Source organism: Labrus bergylta, chromosome 22, assembly GCF_963930695.1.
Source record: "Labrus bergylta chromosome 22, fLabBer1.1, whole genome shotgun sequence".
NCBI lineage: Eukaryota > Metazoa > Chordata > Actinopteri > Labriformes > Labridae > Labrus > Labrus bergylta.
The window spans coordinates 15022207-15044320 of NC_089216.1; the positions used below are offsets into that span (position 1 = coordinate 15022207).

Consider the following 22114-nt stretch of genomic DNA (forward strand, 5'->3'; position numbering starts at 1 on the left):
CTTCCTGTTTGTGTCCTTTATTGGTTTGAAAATTAGCTCAATGCAGCAGCTTGCACAAACACTGAAAGGGAAGACAGATTAAATTGACTAAATCTAGATCTCTCTGAAAGGTGACGATAAGCCTGATGCAGCTGCATTACTTAATTCCATAAAAGGAACTCTGAAGGCTACAGCAACTAATTATAAAACCAACTATTTGTCCCTACAATTGTTTTTAAGCTCAAAATCAAAATTTATCGTGTTAACTAAAATAAAACATTTTGAGGCTTTAGCTGGTCCAGAGGGGGCGGATTGGACTCTGGTGGGTCCTGTAATTCTCTTGTTCAACTCTACTCACAGAATCCTCATTGCCTCAGTCAGCCTTTTCTTAATTGTGCCTGTTGTAACAACTAGCCAGACCTCCTTAGTGGCTGGTCTGTCATTGTTGAGGCCGTCCATTCCCTTTAATTGTGGACATAATAATCAAGCAAGCCTTGACATTCAAGGAGCATCTGTCTGCTTCAAGGATGTCATTACCACCTACCGCAGCAATAGGAGTACAGAGGATGCAGTTTCCACTGCGCTGCACTCTGTGCTCACACATCTGGTCAATAACAACACATGTGCACAAATGCTGTTTGTTGATTTTAGCTCAGCATTCAACTCTGTCATCCCCTCCAAGTTAAACACTAAACTCGGAGACCTGGGCTTCAACACCTCCCTCCGTCACTGGATGATGGACTTTCTGACCAACAGACCCCAGTATGTTAGGTCAGGACACACCTGCTCCACCACCATCACACGCAACACAGGCGTACCACAGGGCTGTGTGCTGAGCCCATTCCTCTACTCCCTCTTCACCCACGACTGCAGACCTGTACATGGATCCAACACCATCAAGTTTGCGGACGATACGGCGGTGATTGGCCTCATCAGCAACAACGATGACACAGCCTGCAGGGAGGAGGTACAGCATCTGGCCGCCTGGTGAGCTGACAACAACCTGCTCCTCAACACCAGCAAGACGAAGGAGCTCATCGTGGACTTCAGGAGAGAAAGAGGAAGCACGCACAACCCCATTCACATCAACGGGATGGCTGTTGAATGTGTCTCCAGCTTCAAGTTCCTGGGGACCCACATCACAGAGGACCTCTCCTGGTCCACTAACACCTCCAGTCTGGTTAAGAAGGCTCATCAACGCCTCTTTCTCCTGAGGACACTGAAGAGACACCACCTGTCTTCAGCTGTACTGATGAACTTCTACCATTGTGTGATCGAGAGCATCCTGACCAGCAGTGTCTCAGTCTGGTACGGAAACTGCTCTGTCACAGACTGTAAGGCGCTACAGCGGGTGGTAAAAACCGCCCAGCGCATCACAAGGTGTCCACTTCCTGCCATTGAGGATGTCCAAAGAAAACGCTGTCTGCGGCGAGCTCACGGCATCCTTAAAGACTCCTCCCACCCTGCCCACAGACTGTTTACCCTCCTGCCCTCCGGTAGGCGCTTCAGAAGCCTCCGGACCAGAACCAGCAGACCGAGGAACAGCTTTTTCCCCAGAGCTGTTTCTCTACTGAACTCTACCCCCCCGAACTCTGAACTCTGTCTCTCTCTCCCTCTCTCTCTCCGCCCCCTGCTGACCCCCCTTTCCCCTGCATATCACCTCACACCCATCATCCCCCCACCACTCCTCCTGGTCATACACACACATCTCTCATCCACCTGTATTATTGTATTATAGTATGTTCATATCCCCTCAATAAGTTATCGACCTGTACAATATGTCCATATTCTGTATATTATCTGTAATCTAGTATAGCATGCTCACTGCACCTTAATCTGTATATTATAATCCTAAAAATACACTTATACACTTACACTTACACTTATATAGCATTTATTTATATTTATAGCATCCCATTAATCCAGCCATATATACCTAATAATTCACTTTTTTTAGTCTACAGCTGTAAATTTTGTAATTACTGTACATAGCACAGACTCTTGCACTTTCTGCTTATTTTCACTTCTGGTGAGATGCCAAACCTCATTTCGTTACTCTATTCTTGTATATGTGTAATGACAATAAAGTTGAATCTCATCTCATCTCATTAAGTTGTATTGCCCTGACCTGCAAAGTGTCAACATCTATATGTATACTTTTTTTTAATATTCATATCTTAATGAATCTCGAGCTTCAGATGCTCTACAAATGGAGGTCTGTGCTCCTGAAAAAGACCATAGACGTCATGTTAACAACATAATTCAGTGGACTCCTTCTTTAGGTGGAATCCAAAGAAAGTCCTGGAGTACATGAATCAGTACAAAAAGTAACTGAGAAATGTTTAACCCTGATCTCTTCTGCGTTTGTAGGTCATAAGAGGCATCAGTACGCTTCACTCCTCACAGGTACTTTCATAACTCCTAAACTTTCATTTCTGATTTATTTTTTAAATTCCCCTTTCCCTTCAGTTGACAAAAGCCCTTTTCAGCCCGCCTTTTTCGCAGAAGTGTAACTAAGCTCAGTCGTCATCACGTCTCTGTACATTCATATTGATTCAATAACAGTGTAATATTGGCGTCCCAGTCTGTGAGGTCACATTGTGTTTCAGCGTTGTGGCAGCATGGCACAGCGGGGGCTCCACGTACAGTCAGACATGCGCACACACAGCGCTGTTCTCCCCCAACTGGCTCAGCTGATCCAGTCTCTTCTCTGTAACGCCTCTGTTGCTACCTTCAAAGACGGCACAGAAGGGGTAATCACTTTGTCCTCTCCATTATGCCAACAGGACATTCATATTGAAGGAGAAACGTCACAGGGGCGTAAATATTGTGGCTTGAATCATCAGTCTGGATAGGGCTAATATGTGGCCATAGGTTAAGTCTGTCTGCTCGCCCTTTTATTCATAAATTTGATTAAAAACGAAATCACTGTGGCTCAGTTAGTAGAATAGTCGTCTCTCAACCAAAAGATCGAGGGTTCAATCCCCAGTTCATGCTGCCAAATGTCCGATGTGTCCTAGATAGAATCCATTGCCTCCCCCCATCGTTAAAGTAATTCAAAGCAAAGTAATTAGCTCAAACCCACCTTGGCCTTTAAATGAGCTAAACCCATTTTAATATTTGATTTAAATATATATATATATATATATATATATAATGTCTACGTACTTTTTGTTTAATTCAATGCTTGCTCTTATGTTTGTCTGATGATCTATTATGTCTTGTCCGTAAAGCACTTGGAGCCGCTGAGGCTGTTTTAAACGTGCTATAGAAATAAACTAGACTTGACTTGTTTCATCCAGTAGGTGGCGGTCATGCACCAAACAAGGACGCCAACCGCCATTAAACACAACAGAAGAAGAAGATCATGTAGCACTTATTGCTATCACTTAGCTGCGCAGATTTAAACTTTTCTACCAGTAACAAATTAAAATCAACCCACAGTCGTTCTAGAAAAGAAGGTAACGTTTATTTAAAGTGTTAAATATTCAGCTTGTAGCATTTCTTCTCTTCTTCTCTTCTCTCAGCTCGCCATTAGCATCTTCTGTGTTTGTAGCTAACTTAACATCAGCGGCTCAGGCTGGTGACGTTACTCGGGTTATTCACACTCTTTTATACTTTTTAATAGTTTCGTTCGGTTTAATACCTTTGAATATAACCGGTTAAACTTGTGATTTTTGTATTTTCCAGCCGATAGACGGACCCGCTTTTTATTTTGTTAGCATGATTGACAGCGATTCCGCGCATGCGCGTGTACAAGACACCTGCAAACCAAACCTCATTGGAAGATTTGCTAATTAAACATTATTTTAATGTTGTCACTAAAAATGAATAGATCTCCCAGAAGTCAACATCTAAAACAAATCCAATTTGTGTCTTTGTGTATTCGGAATATAAATGATGAACAAAGCGATTCTCTATTTTTAATAAAATCGTATAATGTGAGATGATAAAGACGCCTGCTGTAGTAGCGTTATTGGGCAGAGTTTTTTTAAAGTAGTCCTAACTCTGTTTTTAGATTCTTAAAGCCTTACAAATGCCAGAGGTAGCAGGTGTTAATGTAAGGTGACCTTTTCAATCCCAGTGTCCGAAACTTCACGGTGAGCATGGCGGACCGGGAGGAGCGCCGCTTCGCAGAAGTCTCCCGGGACTCCGTCAAACTCATGGCCGAGAGTGCAGGCTTGGAGCTCGGGGACGATGTGGCCGCTCTGCTGGCTGAGGACGTGTGTTACCGGCTCAGGGAGGCAGCCCAGGTTAGAGCTGGACTGATGGTGTTAACATTGAAGTGTGTTCTTAGACAAGAAGTATTTATGTTGTGCGATGTTTTGGACCCCACAGAGCAGCTCTCAGTTTATGAGGCATGCCAAGAGGAGGAAGCTGACAGTGGAGGACTTTAACAGAGCTCTGCGCTGGAGCAACGTGGAGGTGAGAGAGATAGAAAGGTCCCTTTAAAGTCTGTTCGATATTGAACCAGTCACATCCTTCATCGTGTGTCTGTGTGTTTTTTTTTTTTTAACCAGGCTGTTTGTGGCTACGGGGCTCAGGATGCTCTCCCTTTCCGTTCGGTGAAAGAAGGAGAGCTTTTCTTCGTCGAGGATCGGGACATCAACCTGGTGGAGCTCGCTCTGGCTACAAACATCCCTAAAGGCTGTGCTGAGACCATGGTGCGAGGTCAGACCCGAGACCCACTGCATTGTCAGAAATTCACATCACAGATCAGGAAGAAAATGTTACTGATAACGCCTCCTGTTTTCTCCACCTGTCAGTGAACGTGTCGTACTTGGATGGGAAAGGAAACCTGGAGCCTCAGGGGACAGGTGAGACTCAGGCCTAGTCCACACGTAGGGAGGTTTTTCTCTTCAGTTTAAAGTTTAAAGTTCTCCAAAACATCTTCGTCCACATGAAAGCACAAAAACACAACAACTTTTTTAACAACACTTCCAGGCGATCTCATCACAGTGCGTCCTTCAGTGTCCTCTCACTCAGAGACAACAATGTCCTTGACATGCATACATTTTCTCCCCATTCCTCTGCAATGACCATTTCATTTTCAAAGTTGTCCCACCAACCCAGAGTCCGACAGTGTCTTCTATAATATATTTTTTTAGTTATTTCTCGCTAAGTCTTTCGCTTCATATTGTTTATTGTGGATTAAATTAAATACTTTGGATTATGCAAGCGTCAGATTTCTCACTTGTCTCCGTTCTCAGTCCCGTCCGCGGTGCAGACCCTCTCAGACGACCTGCTGAAGTATTACCAGCAGATCACTCGGGCCATCCTTGGAGACGACGCTCACCTCATGAAGGTCAGAACTGGCTGCTGAACACGCACACACACACACTCTGCTGAACACACACACACTCTGCTGAACACACACACACTCTGCTGAACACACACACACACACTCTGCTGAACACACACACACACACTCTGCTGAACACACACACACACACACTCTGCTGAACACACACACACACTCTGCTGAACACACACACACACACTCTGCTGAACACACACACACACACTCTGCTGAACACACACACACACTCTGCTGAACACACACACATGATCTCTGTGAGGTTTAAACAAAGTGTTTATCTGGAGCTTGGGTTCTGTATGTTTCAGGTGGCTCTGCTGGATCTCCAGTCCAACTCAAAGATCGCCGCTCTCCTTCCTTACTTTGTTTATGTCATCAGCGGGGTATGTTTACTTTTCATACCCACTTTTTTTAAAGACACTTCAATGGTTGTGTATGTTTTGAATTCCAAGTTCAAAAATCTCCCTCAAAAAGCTGAAATGATGTTGTTATTGTTTGCATTACATTTTTAAAATGCATCAAAGTCACATGGAAATTAAAAGACGTTAAAGAACCCTCCACGTCTCGAGGCGTTGACGTCGTTGTACCTCCTGTGCAGGTGAAGTCGGTAAGTCATGACCTGGAGCAGCTCAACAGACTCCTCCACATGGTGAAGAGTCTGGTCCAGAACCCATACCTGTACCTGGGCTCGTACGTGCGCAGCCTGGTGTCCAGCGTGATGTACTGCATCCTGGAGCCGCTGGCCGCCTCCATCAACCCGCTCAACGACCACTGGACCCTCCGGGACTACGCCGCCCTGCTGCTCAGCCACATCTTCTGGTCAGTTTGTTTAAGAGGTGAAATGATCGGGGGTCATATTTCACATTAATTAAGTCCTTTAAAACTCCTCATTTGGCCTTTTTTTTTGCATGTCTGGACAAAGTTTTTACTGTCCTTTGTCCTGTGTGACAGTAAACCGTTCATGTCTGGGTTTTAGACGGTTGGTCGGGTAAAACACCAAGCGTCTGACGCTTTAAGAACATTTTTCAGGACATTTTTCACTCTTTTCTGTAACTTTATACACAGAGAAGTTGAATCAAATGAGGAACGATTCAGCAAATCGTTTTAAGTTGAGCTGCAACGGTTGTTAATTAGAAGTGTTAGCAACGACTTTGATAAACGATTGGTTGAGTCGTGTGATGATTACGCCCCTCACTGTGGCACCGACGCTGATGTTGCTTTAACGCCTCCGTTTTGTTTTTGTTAGAAACTGACTTACAGAAGCAGCAGAAGACGAACTACTCTTATGTCCTTCAAGAAAAATAAAAAATTTTTATGAGAGTAGTTTGTCTTCCTCTTTTACAAAAACGTCTTTTGTCTGTAGGATATGAGACCAGATTTTAGGACTAAGATACAATTCTGGTAAAAATCAAATAATGTTGAGAAATGTTTCATCACCACGGCAACAGAAGTAGAAGTCCTCGGCATCTAATATTGTATTTTTTTCCTGATTGTGTCTGTACTCACTGACAGACAGCATCAGAATTACCATGACAACGGCAGGCATGTCTGGCGGAGACTGAGGTGAACAGCGGTGAAAAAGAGAAAATATAACCACCAAGTGGATAAAGCTCATTCTAAAAGAGGGTGAACCTTGTGTTGGCTTTTACCCGGATACGTGGAGTTGGTCTGCTTCCTGTTGGACAGGCAGGGGACAAACACCGGCGGTTAGCTTGTGCTAGCGTGCGGTAGCTTGCAGTGTAGCTACAAGCAGTAAACATACACACTACGTCATGCAGGGAGTGGGCCCAGGAGGAGGGGCCCAGTTTGAATGTTGTGTTTACATTTATACTGACTCCGCCTTTACAGATCAGGTCTATGTTGAAAAATACCAGACTTCCCCTTGATGCCGTTTCAATATCCGTCTCCTTTTGTTGCTTTTTTTTTGTTGTCTCTGTAGGACTCATGGTGACCTGGTGAGCGGTCTCTACCATCAGATCTTGCTGTCGCTCCAGAAGGTTCTGTCTGACCCTGTGAGACCGCTCTGCTCTCACTATGGGGCAGTGGTCGGGCTGCACGCTCTGGGATGGAAGGTATGATCGGGGTCTTTATCTGTAAAGACTCGTGATTAAGCAGAATCTTTGAAACCTTGAGCCCCCTTTTTATTTCTTCTCGTGCCCTCTTCTATGTTCCTCTGTTTCCTTCTTGTCTGCTTGTTGCTCTCCTCACACGTCTCCTCACTCATGTTGTGTTTGTGTTTTTTAATCTGCAGGCTGTGGAGAGAGTCCTCTTCCCTCACCTCCCTGCGTACTGGGCAAACCTTCAGGCTGTGCTGGACGACTACTCTGTTTCTAACGGTCAGGTCAAAGCAGACGGACACAAAGTCTACGGAGCCATCCTGGTGAGTGCTGCAGTGACAGAACGCCTTTTTAGTTCCCCAAAGTTATCATACGTTTTTTTCAGCCAATTCGAGATATTGAATTGGTGTCGGCCGACACAGGCGCGGTTGGGGGTAGGAATCTCTCTGATTGGCTGTTCAGCTAAGCGAAACAGGAGAGCCAGTGCACAAGAAGAAAAACGGAAGCGCCCCTTCTCTTCTTGTTCCACTAATAAAAGACCAAGGGCTGACAACGCCAGCGCCATGTTCAACTTTTTATCAGACATTATTCTCCATTAGAAGTTCCTATATTACGAGTGTTGAGCGACAGCAGTGAGAAAATTGTCTTCTCGTATCATAAAAAAGGTTTATTTATCCGCGTTCTTCCTCGTCCTCTTCTGGTTTCACCTTTTTGGAATGACGATTACAGACTACCGCCCCCTGCTGGCATGGAGAGTTATTGCCTCTCTCAATGCATGAGCCGTCGGCTGTAGTCTTTGCAGAGGAGTTCTCGTGATGATTACAGATTCACTCGCGACAACGTTAATGCAGTAACGGAGGGGAGACGGACCGAACATGCACCGGGTGGAATTTAGGAGTGTGACAGTCCGATATCTACTTCGTTTATGGAAGATTTATTTCTTGTTCACTAATGAACTTCAATATTTCATATGCAAGATTCCAACATTGGTCCAAACATTTCCAAATATAAAGATTTACTCAAAACACTCCATCTTACCTTGGTGTAGCGTAACTGTCAAAAAAAGTGTCTGCTCTTCCGTTTAGCAACACCTGACACCAACACTATAAACTGTACAACCTGAACAGAGGTGACACCTGCTGGAGCAGTTTATGTTTTACAACTCCTACATATGGCTCCTACAAGCTTCATTCTGTTTTTCCTGTTTCTCGGTAATGAAGCTCCTTCATGAGGGCGGCTGTGGCTGAGTGGTAGAGTCGGTCCTCTCTTAACTGGAAGGTCGGGGGTTCGACGTCGCAGTAGTCCTTGGGCAAGAAACTTAACCCCAAGTTGCTCCCGCTGCTTCATCGGCGGTGTATGAATGGTTGACTTAATACTGATGGATTCTTTACTCAGCAGCCTCTACCATCAGTGTGTGAATGTGTAGGTTTGACCTGCGGTGTTTTTTAGTAGTCAGAAGACTAAAAAAGAAATGCAAGCTCAAGTTCCTTTTTCATTTTTAAAGAAAACACAGAAGTGAGAGATTTCATTTTGAAACTAATGACTGTTTTGCTTTCAGTGTGAAATTGTGTTCCTTCTCACGCTGTCATTTGTTCCAACTAGAAAATGTACATTTATATTTCTCACATGGGAAGTTTATTGTCATATGTCGGCTCTGATAGGAAAGGCAGGGTCATTTATAGAGCACCTGTCAGACACCAGGCGATTCAAAGTGCTTCACACAGACACTAAAAGCATTTTAAAAAAATCTCATAAAATAGTATTATGTGTGTGCATATGAGAAATACACAATTTCTACAGAATGCATAAACAGTTTACACAAACTAGCCATATGCATGATCGAGCATGAAATGTACACACCCATCCATCCGTCCATCCATTTTCCTCCGCTTAGCCGAGGTCGCAGCAGGTGCAGTTAGTCAACCCAGACTTAACTCTCCACAGAAGCATTCTCCAGCTCCTCTTGGGGGATTCCTGGGTACCGCTGGGTCCCCCCCCCGGTTAGGCATGCCCGGAAAACCTCTAAAGGGAGGCGTCCAGGAGGATCCTTAACAGATGCCCAAACTACATCAACTCAAATGTATACACGCGCATGAAAATAGACGTGTGCGCACATGCAGACATGAACATACATGCACACACTAATGCAACATTTAAAAGTTCTAAGAAAACGATAAATATGTGAGCTAAAAACAGGCAAAGAGAAGATTTAGATTAAAGATGATACACGATTCAACATTATAACTGACCAGGATGAATGAGTGAATGACCTTAAACCCGCTGATTGCACATTCCACTGGTCGATCAGGTCATAAACATAAACAGTAAGACAACATTCATTATTTAGCATTCTTCTCCTGTTGTGTTTGTCAGGGATTCTTGTGAAATCATCTTGTTAACTACAGCAGCATGTGCATGTGTGTCACCACTCTCTGATCGTACCGTCCGACTCTGGTGTAGCGCAGGTTCTCTCTCGTCTCAGCTTGTGGAGTTCATGGTCAACAAACGGCGGGGGAAAAAAAAATCAACAGTTAAATAAAGGAAATCAGCGGAACAGTCGAGGGAGAGTGACAGTGTTTATGAAAACAGGAAATCCAGCCAACTGAGAAGAGTTTTTAAATAAACTACTTTTACATCCATTTTTCTCAGGGCCATTGGACACTTTGACTTAATGTCAACCCTGTAACAACAGACAGGCCAAGTATATTATTGTATGTTATTGTGACTTATGATGCAACACCCATCCCTAAATTTAATGCTGGAAAGTTTTCCACACATCCCCAGCTGTCCACCCTGACTTTATGAAAAACCCAGTTGAAACATTTTCTAATAACTTTCCTCGTGCAACAAGTCACTGTGTTCTCCTGTGTGTCCTGCAGGTGGCGGTGGAGCGTCTGCTGAAGATGAAGGCTCTGTCTCTGTCTCAGCCTGCAGAGGGGGGTGCGGGGGGTCAGTCGGGCTCTGTGGTGGGGGGTCTGGGTTACAGGGTGAGCTCCCCGGGCCTCAGCCCCCCTCCAGAGCCCCTCTCAGAGGCCGCCCTGGGCATCGCCAGCCACCTGCAGGCAGGCGGGGCCGGCTGTCCCTGGGAAGAGTGGACCCCCGTGCCCCTCCCCGACATGTACACCGAGCTCTACTCCTTCTTCGGAGACAGCCTGGCAGTCCGCTTCAGTACAGGACCCGGGTTTGGCAGCTACCCTCCCTTCACCCCCGCCCAGCTCGGTGAGGCCAGGAAGGATCCGCCCGGCCCAGCTTCCAACCCGGAAACCACCAGAAAGATGCCGCAGCTCACCGCCAACCTCAACATCAGCCCGAGGCAGGATGGGAGTCCTCGCACGGATCCGCCGCCGCCCAGCCTCGCCGCCACCGGATCAGGAAGGTAACAAAAAAAGACTTTTCAAAAACTTAACTCGAGGGTTTCAAGTTTTGTTCCGTAGATACTAGATTCGTATCTGAGATTTACATTCTGGTATCCTCCGCTCCTGCAGGTCCCTGGCTCGCTCCTCCTCCTCCTCTTCCACCTCCTCTGTTCAGCGCTCCAAGTCCTCGTCCTCTCGCTCCGGCCAGCGTTCAGCCAGTCTCTCTCGGGAGGTTTTCCCCAAATCTCGCTTCACCTCCCCTCAGACAGGACCTCCGGCCTTCACCTTCCTCATCGGCGGGCGTCAGATGGGTCGCCGCTGTCAGGGTCGAAGGCCTTTCCAAACAACTTTTGCCCCGACCCCTCCCCTCTCTGCTGTCCCACCCCGAGCCTACGCCCACAAGCTGCCGGTGATCGGGAGGGTGGGCAAACCTGTACGCCGCTGGGCATGCTCACATTACTCCCTTTACCTGCCTCTGTAGAGACAAGAAGGAGGTGTGACTGTTGTATACCTGCTTTATTACACCTGTAAATAGTTCTTTTTATATTTACAGAGCTGATAAACGTGATGTATCTGAAATGCATTCAGGCGGCTACGCTGAGTCTCAACAGACAAACAACTGCAACTGCTAAAAATACTGGAGCCCCACGGAGTGAAACCTGGAAATGCAAGCGCCTCGTTACTCGTTATTCCAAGATAAATATCTCTCCCAAAAAACTGAGCAGATTTCTATTTGTTTTCATGTCCTTGCAATACTCGTCCTCCCACCATAGCCTTATGCACTCCTCCCCTGAAATGTAAATACATGTGATTGGTTAGCTTGTTAGCTTAGCTCACACCAAAACAGAGGACCCTGTATGTGATGCTAGTGTGTGGCTAGCTGCTACAGCCCGTTAGCGTCCACATGAAGCTCAAACTTGTTGTTGTGTCTTACTGTTATGTTCCAGGTTTAAGTCGTGTTACTGTCACAAATCTGAGTGATCTGAACTCATCTGAACTGTTTTCATTTCAAGGCTTTACGGTTGATGAGAAAGTACACAGAAAATGGAGACACAAAGGGCCTGTCTGTAATTTTAAAGGCAGAATATGATCCATTTTTCTAAGTGTATGATCTCAAACTGGTTATTTGAAGTCAGAGTAGAAACTAAATAAAAGCTCAAACAGCAGCCAGCTAGTGTTGGGGTAACCCAGACATATAACGTAACATATAGGGATTATTCCTAACCACTAATGCAGCTGTAAAGAAGGACATTGTAACATGGGGCTCTATGGGGACTGACTCACTGCAGGAGACAGACTCTAGTGGACAATGGAGGTACTGCATTTTGGTACTTCTGAAGGGAGACTGAAATATGGGAGTAAAGAACGCATTAACGTATCGGTCTGACAGTTTTTGAGGCCTGCTTTGTATTTGTCAGAAAAATGTCGACATCTTGTCCATTTCTTTTTGTTTCTGCCGAATAAAAGATGTATTGTTGTAATTCTAAAGGTTAATTTGATCTTTTTGAGTCCTAAGAAGCCTGTGGAGTTTCTTCATAGTTAAACTGACCTGTTTGTGAGCTGCTCCTCTGTTTTATTATTTAAACCGTCCTCGCTCTCAGTGTCGTGTTTCAGTCTGCAGTCAGATCCAGCCATGGCCCGGCTCCTCTCCTCTCTGGGACTCTTCTTCAGGATCAACACGTTCCTCTGTCTGCTCCTCCTCTACCTCCTCTTCATCGCGCTGGGAGCCCTGGTGTTCTCGGCCGTGGAGAAGCCGGTGGAGGAGGAGCTGAGGGCGGAGGTGCAGGCGGTGTGGAGCTCCTTCCTGCAGGAGAACCCGTGTGTGGACGAGAGCAGGCTGAGGGAGGTGCTGAGGAGAACTCTGTCTGCTCATCGGAGGGATGTTCCTGTCCTGAAGGAGGAAGAGGACGAGGAGGAGAGACGTCAGGGTTTCACTTCATCACTTTACTTTGTCATCGTCACGCTCACCACCATGGGTAAGATCAACACGATCAGTATGATGTCCAAAAATGTTTGTTTTCCAATAACTGGCATTCAAATTAGGCGCTGTCGGTACTAGAATTTTTAACTATTAATTGACTAACCCTAACCTTAGTAAAAATCAAAGAATATCCTGTTTTGCTACCATGGCAACAAAAATAGAAGTCCTAGGCGCCCATTGTGGGTAGTTTATTGTTTTTAATTATCTAAACTTGCAGACAAACTTCTCTACATTAACGTCTAAATTGAGTACGTGAGATATTTGCTTTTTTAATTCTAGCTGTGTATAAAAGGGGTTATGATGAATTGTGATGGGACATTTTCCAGTAAGAGACACAGATAATGAACTGAAACTCCTCCGTGGTATCTTCCTCTTTCTCCTCCTCCTCCTCCTCCTCTCCCTCCCCTTCCTCTTCCTCTCCTCCTCCTCCTCTTCCTCCTGCTTCTTCTCCTCCTCCTCCTCCTCTTTTTCCTCAGGTTCCGACTCTTACACGCCCAAATCAGACGAGGCCAAACTCTTCTGTATCTTCTACTGCACCCTGGGGATCCCCCTCACCCTGTTCCTCCTCACCCTCCTCTCCAACCTCCTCCTCCCCTTCCTCACCCACGCTCCTGTCCACCTCCTGCACACTCTGTGGGGTTTCCCTTACACCCAGGCCGCGCTCCTCCACGCTGGCCTCCTCTCCATGCTCGTCCTCTGCCTCCTCTTCCTCCTCCCCGCCCTCCTGGTGCTCCTGCTGGAGCCAAACTGGAACTTCCTGGACGCACTCTTCTTCTGCTTCCTCACCCTGAGCACCGTCGGCCAGGGGGGAGACACTTTGGGGAGGAGCTGGAGTCCCGGAGCAAAGGAGACCCTGGAGCTCCTCACTACGTGTAAGTGATGTGATTTGTAAGAATAATTTTTTGGTAGAAATGGAAACCGGGGGAGAACAAATCCAGGCTGCTCGGATGATTTTTAAAGAGAAGTGATTGAACGTTATTGTTTTTTTGAAATGCTCCTCTCTCCTCAGGTTACCTGGTGGGGGGTCTGGTGGTTCTCATCACCTTTAAGGACACCGTGCTGCAGGTCCCTCAGGTGTGCGTGCTGCTCAGGCTCCTCGCCGGTCCTCAGTATGCAGAGCTGCAAGGTTTCTACCTGAATGAAATGACCGTGAGCGAGTGTGAGGAGGAGCCCCAGTACTCCCAGTCCATCTGCACCATCTCCTCCCCCCCTCTCCGCCTTCCAAGCCCTCGTAGAGACCGACAGACTGCTAACACAGAGCTCCACGCCACCACAACCTCTACGGACAAAACCAGCTGAGCCTCAGCAGACAAAAACAATATGAACGTAAAAAGACGTGATGAGGGCGGAGCTTACTGACGGCACTTTTGACAAAGGTCTCTGAATTTCAACCTTTTGCTGCAGAAGTTGGTAACTTACAACATTCATCCACACTAGGGATTTTAAGTTTACGCTTTACGCTCTCATTTCTAGTCTGCTTACTTTGTAAGTGTCTTAATTTAAAATAAAGATTTAAATCTGTTCGGCTGATATCGTTGCTTATTACAGTCAGTCCATGCCTGATGTTTAGCTCTTTAGATCTTGATGTAAGTGTTTCTTGTCAGGGGAAGGATGCTTATGTAAAATGTAGTGAGATATTTTTGACTATAAATTAAACAAATACACTTTGTAAGATTGGAGTTTCTGCAGTACAGTCCCTTACACTGAGGAGAAATCTAGCCTGTGGGTGAAGATACCAGGGGAGGGGAGGGTGTTTTTTTTTACCAAAATCCCACTGTGACATCACAAGCACATTTGAAACGGAGCATTTTTCTCTGTGTTGTAAGACTTATGCAGACCACAAAGGACTGGATGGATTTATTTCACATTTTGTGGGTCAGTAGACACTCAGGTTACACAAATACATGTTCAAAAACACTGTAAAGATCTGAATGAGTCCAGAGAGGTCTGACCAATCTACCCTCCCACATACAATGCAGGAAAGTTCCTGTTTCAGTTTGACATTCCCAGCACAAGTTATCATTGAACAGTTTCATTCTAAGTCTGGAAGGTGTGTGATAATATTGATGTAATAGCTTATACTGTGTGAGCTTACCCCAAGCCTCTCTCATGTTTACCACATTCAATCTCTTTCTCAAGGTCCTTCTGCCAAATCATTTTCAAATAGTTACATGATTTTATTTTAGAGATGGATAGAGTCTGGAATCAGAGAGAGAGAGGGGAAAACTGTCTGAAAGGAACCACTGGTCTGATTCGAACCTGAAACGCCCACTTGGAGTATTCAAGCCTCTGTACATTTCGCACACAAATTAACCACTAGGCCACCAGCACCTCAAAGGCCATGAAAGGTTTTTGATTTAATTTGCTTTAAAGCACAGTTTGTAAAATCCCACCACCAGGGGGCACATACAGCAACAGTACGGCAGCTTTCAGTTGCAGCTCATGCTAGCTTATGTAGTGGTCTTTGACTTAACAGCCGATGTTTCCACAGCAACGATAAACATGGCAGCCCTTACATTTCTAAAATGAAGGATTTCTCTGGCTTTGATAACTGTTGGAAATATCTGAAGTATTGTAAGAACTCAACATAAATATTTATGACAAAGGTTTAGTCCGTTTTTAATTAATTTAGATATTTTATGTAAACATTCTTCATATTGTACATTTAGGTGGCGAGATTAGAGGTAGAAAACTAACCACTAGGTGTCATAACTAACTCGTGTACGGCTGCAGGAGAGGAGAGGAATGATCCCTCTGGGTTGAGGTGTCTCTTCTCCCCAGAGTCTCACGGCTTCGCTCCGAGCTCTGACAGAGACATGCTGTGTCTCTCAGTATGACACACACACACACACACACACACACACACACATACATACACACATACACACATACGACTCCGAGAGGGAGATGCCATCGATCTGAGTGTGTGCCTAGTACTGCCAAACACTCGGCACGCCCCCTCACCACATGCACACACACACTCAGACGCTCGCCTTTGTTCATAAATGAGGTTATCAATCTTTGGCCAACCCCTCGACAGTTCAAGTGTTTACTTTCTGATCACTGGATGGAGATTAACGCTGGCCTTATTGAGAGTTACTATGCAACCTTGGGAACAAACTTTCTTATTTTAAACTTGTTTTAAAAATTGTTCAGAGAAAGTTTTTAGACTTTAAACAGTTTAAATTACTTCAACTGCCAATAAAAAATGATTTGTCATCCTGGATATTCTAACAAATACCTAAAACTCAGTTTTAAAGATCGCATTACAACGTGACTTCCGGGATTTGTACCGTATCATCGAAAAGCGACCACCTCTGAATTGTGTCAGTGCTAACAAAGGACAACCTGTCAATCAAACTGAATATTGTTGCTTTTAAAAAAAACTGAGATCAAATCAAAGATTCTTGTACTCTCTCTGCTGCAGCAATTTCCAAGAACATCACAGCAACAACCGAGAGACCGCGATCGAAAAGTAAAAAAAATGCCCAAGACAAGAATACCTTTCAACGTCCTCAAACTTTAGCAGCTGTCCAGAATCCCAAAGCAGCTGCCTTGCAACCGCCATAGCTGATTAATCTCCTCGCAGATAGGCCTTATAACCAGAACAATACATCAATCCGTGATTTAAAATCTGTGCAATGCTCAATATCAAAGACTCATGCAACTACTGGTTTTACTTCAGCAACTTCCCAGAACACCAAAGCCACCCCCTGATAGCCAATCAAAAAGCTGGAAAGCAGTGCAACTTCCTAGAACCCTGTTGCGGGCTCTGGGCATCCATCTTGCAACCACCAATAGCAATCTAACAAAAATTGCCTGGGATAGCCTTTATATATATCTACGAGAATGTCCTTACAGCTGCCTTAAACCCAGGTTCAAGGAACTTAAGACCCATTTAGACCTACATCAATTACCCCAAAAACTGTAGAAATTGTCAAGAACAACCAATCACCCCCTTGATATTCTCGCAACTACTTTAAAATCTAATTCCAAGCATCTACTTGGCTTCCAAGAACTCAAAAGTAACCACCAGTAAAACATGAAAACTTCCCAAAACAACCCATCTATCCCTGTGAATATCTGTGCAATTACTCTATTGCAATGACTCATGCAACTAATACTTTAGCAACTTCCCAGAATACCATGGCAACCCTCTAAACCCCCTAGAACCCCTTTTCAGACACCAAATCCATCTTGCAACCACCAACAAATATCTGTCAAAAATTGCCCAGAGAAAACAATACATCAACTTAAATACCCCTGCAGCAACCACAACAAAAAACTTTCCAACGCTGCTGAATAAGCAGAATATCTTTCTATCCTTAAGCCCATAGCAACGATACGGTACTACTTTAGTAACGGCCCTAAATCCCAAAGCAACAGCCGATACAACCACACGGACAAGCTGTTCATTCTTTCTTCAAACACTTTCAAACACTAGAATCTTCAGTTCACTTTTATAACCACAGTCAATATTTGCAATCATTAAAAAGAAAACAAATCATCCGTAACAACTTGTCCTTTCATTCCAAAACGTGCCAACGTATTATCGAGTGTCAAGTCTGCACAAAGGTCAAACATGTGACCGTCGTTCTGACTGCTGCGTCATGCTGCAGGGACGCCATGATGCTCTGTGACCTTATTATTAACGTGGAGAATGCTGTGGCTGCCTATCGCCCTCTCTGAGCCCCCTGACAGACAGCTCACAGGTGTTTCACTGAGCTCGGCTATTTTTACAAAGGTCAGAGATGAAACTGGGGCAGGAGACCGACAGAGCGCCTGATTGCTCCCCCACTCGTTAATCTGAAATGTTCATCCATACCTGGAGAGAAAGTGATTGTGTCGGGTTCATTTAGAAAACATTGTTCACTCAGATGAACTGTAGAAAACACAAGAGAGAGAAATGGCAGCTGTTCTTTTTGTTGGAGTCAATTTGTGTTAGTTCAAACTGTAAATATTGGATTACATTCTGTAAAACTTATCTCTTTAGGCTGGCTACGCACCAGACGATTATCAGCCTTATATACCCTCCAACGATCATGTGAGTGGTGTCAATATGATTATTTTACTGCTCCTGATCAACTCAGAACCTTCCCTTACAACTCTAGATCGGGCTCCACCAGAATACAGCCAATGAGAGCGAGCAGACCGGATGTTGTGTACTTTTACAGCTCTCAAACATGGCAGTGAAAATAAACACAACTGAGCGCCAAGCCAAGTGGAATATTGAAGAAGAAGAGCAGCTTGTGGAGTATGGCAACAACATTAGTGCCTTTATAATGTCTCATTCCGCTTGAGGACGTCGATGGTCATCCATATTTCACCAAGTCGACGTGTCCAACTGTCCTTATGTCTAAGTTTGGGGGGCGGGGGATCGACCTAAAGTCAAGCCTTAAATCGTTGTGTATGAAGCCAACCTGAAGTGGATGAAGGTCACGCCTACCCGTTGATCTGGTTGATTATGTAAAGAAATCAACTTTATCGTCAATCTCCCCACGTTGGCCTTTTATGTGGTTTTAAATGTACTTAACACTGAAAGCCCTGGACTCCAAACAGGATGCCCACTGACTGCCCTGCAGACAGGAAGTGGATTGTTTAGGAATGACCTCACCTCGAGTTACCACCATGACCCCCTCCCCATCTAAATACCACCATGCATGACCCCTTCCCCTCCATCCTCAGAAACCCAGGCCTGATTTAAAAATATCATCAACCTTAAAACAAAGCTGCTTTTTATTCCCTGGATGAATTTTCTCTGGTATGTCTGTAATTGAGTGTACGGTCTCTGAACTGTGAGGGTCTTAGATAAAGGAAACCCCCCTTTTAATTTGACCCACTCCATCATGTCCAAATGAAGAGCTGCCACTGACCCACAGGAAGCAGGAAATGCAAAAAAACAAACAGAATAGTTTCTCGGATAAACATGACCTCACCAGAAAAAAACACAAACACAACACCAGCTTTAAGAAACTGCTGTTCCCACATGTGGAGACTCCCCTCTGCTCTGTTCTTCCTCCTTTCTTTGCTTTATGTTTGACGCCCAGATGCAGCTGTTTCCCCACACGCCTGCAGATAAACCTGCTGGGAGGACGAGGAGGATGAGGGACACTGACAGGGAGGGAGGTACAGTCCCAAAACAGAAACATCAGGGACTTAATGCAGTCTGATGAAACACTCATCAATGAATGAGCATGTGAGAGTGTAAGAATGTGTAGCTGGTGTCTTTTTAATCTGCAGGACATCTGGTTCGATCATGTTACCCCCTGATTTTATTACACATTTTCAGCGACCTGTGAAGCCCCTAACATGATAATAAGCTGAAACGAGACCTGTTGACATCATTCCCTGAAATACTTTAGACAAAGTGTTTGTTTGCCGTTGTATTAATCGAATCCAGGATGCCAATCTAGATTTCTGTTGGCTGCATTCTCACAAGTTGTATATAATTTCATAGATTGCATGTCTTATAGTAATGTAACTATACAGCTGCTTTGTTTCTTCTTTTTTGTTTGTATTCATTGTGGGATTCCACAGGGCTCAATACTTGGCCCGATCATATTTATTTATCATTGTTAAAGCTCTCTGTTTCTTAGCTGATGAAAATTAACTTGTTGTTAATTTATAAGGTTCATTCTTAAGCCTTTATTTAGAGGTGGGACAGTGGATAGAGTCAGATATCATTGCGAGAAAGAGAGAGAGAGATGAATGACAAGCGGGAAAGGATTTGAAGAAGCAGAGCCGGATTTTCTGGTACAATTTTACCAACTAACAAGGTGCATGAAGCGGTCAGAAAGCTCCAGCAACACTTGTAGAAGAAGATCAACATAATTAACAAATTAAGCGGACGCGTTTCTGCTTGTGACCTTCATCAGGGTCAAAGGATTTGAACCCAAGCTGCCCACTTCAAGCACCATCGCCTCATTACGTGGGGCGTTCACACTAACCAATAGGCTACCAGCGCCCCCGTATGTTAGCTTGTTTTGCATGCTGCAAGGCGCTCAGAAACGTGTAGAAACTTCATGAGCTTTAGATACTTTTTAAAAACGGTCCTATATTGGTCCACATGGTAAAACGTCTGCACGCTGCTTTCATAGAAAGTTGAAAGTTTTATTGTTCATCTACATCCTGTTTATGCACTTCATGTAGTACCACGAAGAAGAGACAGGACAGTTGGAGATCCGATGCATTGTTTATAAATTGTCCTTTTTGTATGAATTTTACGAAGTCAAAGTACTTGAGTACTTCTCTGTTTATACTTCAGGGTGTTTATCTGTGTGTTCTTTCAGATGCTACATTATCTTCCCAGCTGCTCCATGTGTCAGCGGCTGATTAAAAATAGACTCAGAGCTCAACTGGTGAAGTCCCTCATGACTCGTGACAGGCGGGCGGGGGGTCAAACTTTCTGTGACAGACTCACAGGTAATTTCTGTTTCCTGTTAAGTCCCTGATGATGTTCATAAACACGGATTCATGGGAACCAATCATCACCTGTTTGTTGTGGGGGATTTCTTAAACAGGATTACAGCTGGTTTATGTTTCAAGTCACTCATAGGAGTCTGATTCAGACAAGAAGAAAGTCTTAATATAGAATATTTAAAGTAACCTTCTGTACAGCGAACCAAGCCCTAATGAAAGCTTCAACATTCATTTATATATTTAACAGTCCTGCAGAATATGAAGTCATTTAGGTGTGACTTGTAAAGTCAAGCATGTTGTTTCAGAGCTGTCTCAGCTGCATCAAGTCAGCAACAACAAACTGAAGAGAAACAGGAAGTGATGACCTTCAAGTGGAACAAAATATCTGAGATTACATTTGTTTTTAAATTTGATGTTTTTGGACTGAAATAAACAAAAAACAAACAAACGTAAGGGTTCCTGCATGGGCCAACCAGAAATAAAAAAAATAAAACTTTATTATTAAACACAATGGTCATAGTTATACACACCATCCAGTGAGTTGTACCTTTTCTTTTTCTCTGTTCATGACTGGAAACACCTCGATGAAAAGAATCCCCACGTAGAAAAAAACAAAACAGAAGTGCTTTGTTGTGTATGTTGTTCATCTTAAATATTTTTATGACCTGCTAAGTTATTGTTGCACCCAAAGCGGCATCCTCCTGTGTTTAATAAAGTAGCCGATGCTGAAGTGTAAAATCCTGAAGTTCCTCGAGTGTCCACTAGAGGCTGGCTGCAGAAGCACAGGAAGTCACATACACACACATTCTAAAAAGCATGTTTGTACAGCAGAGATTAACATGTTTACAGCCTGGTTCAAAAAAACAAATAGGTGTGATAAGCTCATGTCTCGATCGACAAACACTGTACGGGGGGTGAATGTTTTGATGACTCATCAGTTTTGATTTGATGAAGGATAAGAGTTATTCACAATAAGGCGTGTAGGTGACCTGATTGACAGGTGGGCGCGGTGTAATGGTTTGTCAGGAGGTTTAAAACCCGCCTCAGCTCCAGCACGTATTTTATTTTGAAAGTTTTCTTCATCCGTATTCCGGTTCATGATGTTGAGCTTCACAGCTCTCTCTCTGGTTTGGGGCGTGTGTGTGTTGTAAGTGTGTGTTGCTTTGAGAGGTGTGTGTGTGTTTCAGTGTGTGTATGGAGCTGTCAGAGAGGCAGGTGGACCCTTCACTTCCCCCGGTGTAGTCCCCGCGGAGGGACATCACCACATACGCACACGGTTACCGGATTACTTCACGTTAATGTCGCTTCTTCTTCATCATCATCGTGAACATGACTTCTGTGTGGAAGAGACTCCAGCGGGTCGGAAAGAAAGCGGCGAAGTTCCAGTTTGCTGCTTCGTTTCAAGAACTGACGATAGAGTGCACGAATAAATGGTGAGTAATGGTTATAACACTTTACACGGATAACACAAGGGATGGGTGTTATGTTTGGTTTGGTAAAACCTTCCTAATGTGTCCCTGTTAGTGTTAAAGGGACTCAGCGTCATCATGTTCGAGAGGAGAAAGTGATGCCAAACCCTGCTCAGAAAAATCTAAATTAAACTGCCTGTTCGCTGTAGGATGAAACCGCCTTTAATGGCTCATTCAGACTCTTGTCAGTGTGCCACCAATAGCCGAATTAATATTTATTTTATTAAAATTGAAAATGCAACTAATAATCGTACTATTTCATTGTTATTACGACACGATAATGGCAAACATCGGAGGTCGGAATCTGCACCAAAAGCAGATGAGATGTTGTATGGAGTTACGTTTGGGAGTTTTTAAAGGATTCCTTTTGATTCCGCGAAGTAATTCATTAATTATGTTAAATTAAAATTACATTTTTAATCTGAATTAATTGTGTAACTAGTGGGACAGTTTGTTTATTTATGTTGATATTAATAATCACATTTAATCACGCCCCAATAACTCGCTTACTTCCGTGTCTGTGTTTTGCATGTGTT

General features: G+C 44.3%; 3 protein-coding genes across 13 annotated transcripts in view; all 3 read left to right on the forward strand.

The window, feature by feature from the left end:
* Positions 1–3301: 3301 nt before the first annotated feature.
* taf6l (TAF6-like RNA polymerase II, p300/CBP-associated factor (PCAF)-associated factor) lies at positions 3302–12197 on the forward strand. Its single transcript, XM_020649300.3, has 12 exons — positions 3302–3440; positions 4064–4232; positions 4318–4404; positions 4500–4650; positions 4746–4796; positions 5190–5284; positions 5605–5679; positions 5895–6115; positions 7236–7368; positions 7548–7676; positions 10233–10729; positions 10839–12197. Exons 2-12 carry the CDS (start codon positions 4086–4088, stop codon positions 11188–11190), a joined length of 1938 nt encoding a protein of 645 aa, XP_020504956.1. The 5' UTR covers positions 3302–3440; positions 4064–4085; the 3' UTR covers positions 11191–12197.
* A 136-nt stretch (positions 12198–12333) lies between these two features.
* kcnk7 (potassium channel, subfamily K, member 7) lies at positions 12334–14220 on the forward strand. Its single transcript, XM_020649301.3, has 3 exons — positions 12334–12685; positions 13167–13562; positions 13700–14220. Exons 1-3 carry the CDS (start codon positions 12343–12345, stop codon positions 13987–13989), a joined length of 1029 nt encoding a protein of 342 aa, XP_020504957.1. The 5' UTR covers positions 12334–12342; the 3' UTR covers positions 13990–14220.
* A 6984-nt stretch (positions 14221–21204) lies between these two features.
* The window catches only part of ehbp1l1a (EH domain binding protein 1-like 1a), a 35514-nt gene continuing 34604 nt past the window's right edge, over positions 21205–22114 (forward strand). For 7 of the 11 annotated variants that reach the window (XM_065950246.1, XM_065950245.1, XM_065950253.1 and 4 more), the window contains exon 1: positions 21224–21542. In XM_065950246.1, coding sequence (XP_065806318.1) covers positions 21439–21542 — 104 coding nt within the window. In that variant the 5' untranslated portion in view covers positions 21224–21438. Of the gene's footprint in view, positions 21543–22114 lie in introns of all 11 variants that reach the window. The other 4 variants (XM_065950251.1, XM_065950254.1, XM_065950255.1 and 1 more) reach the window with 4 other exon arrangements.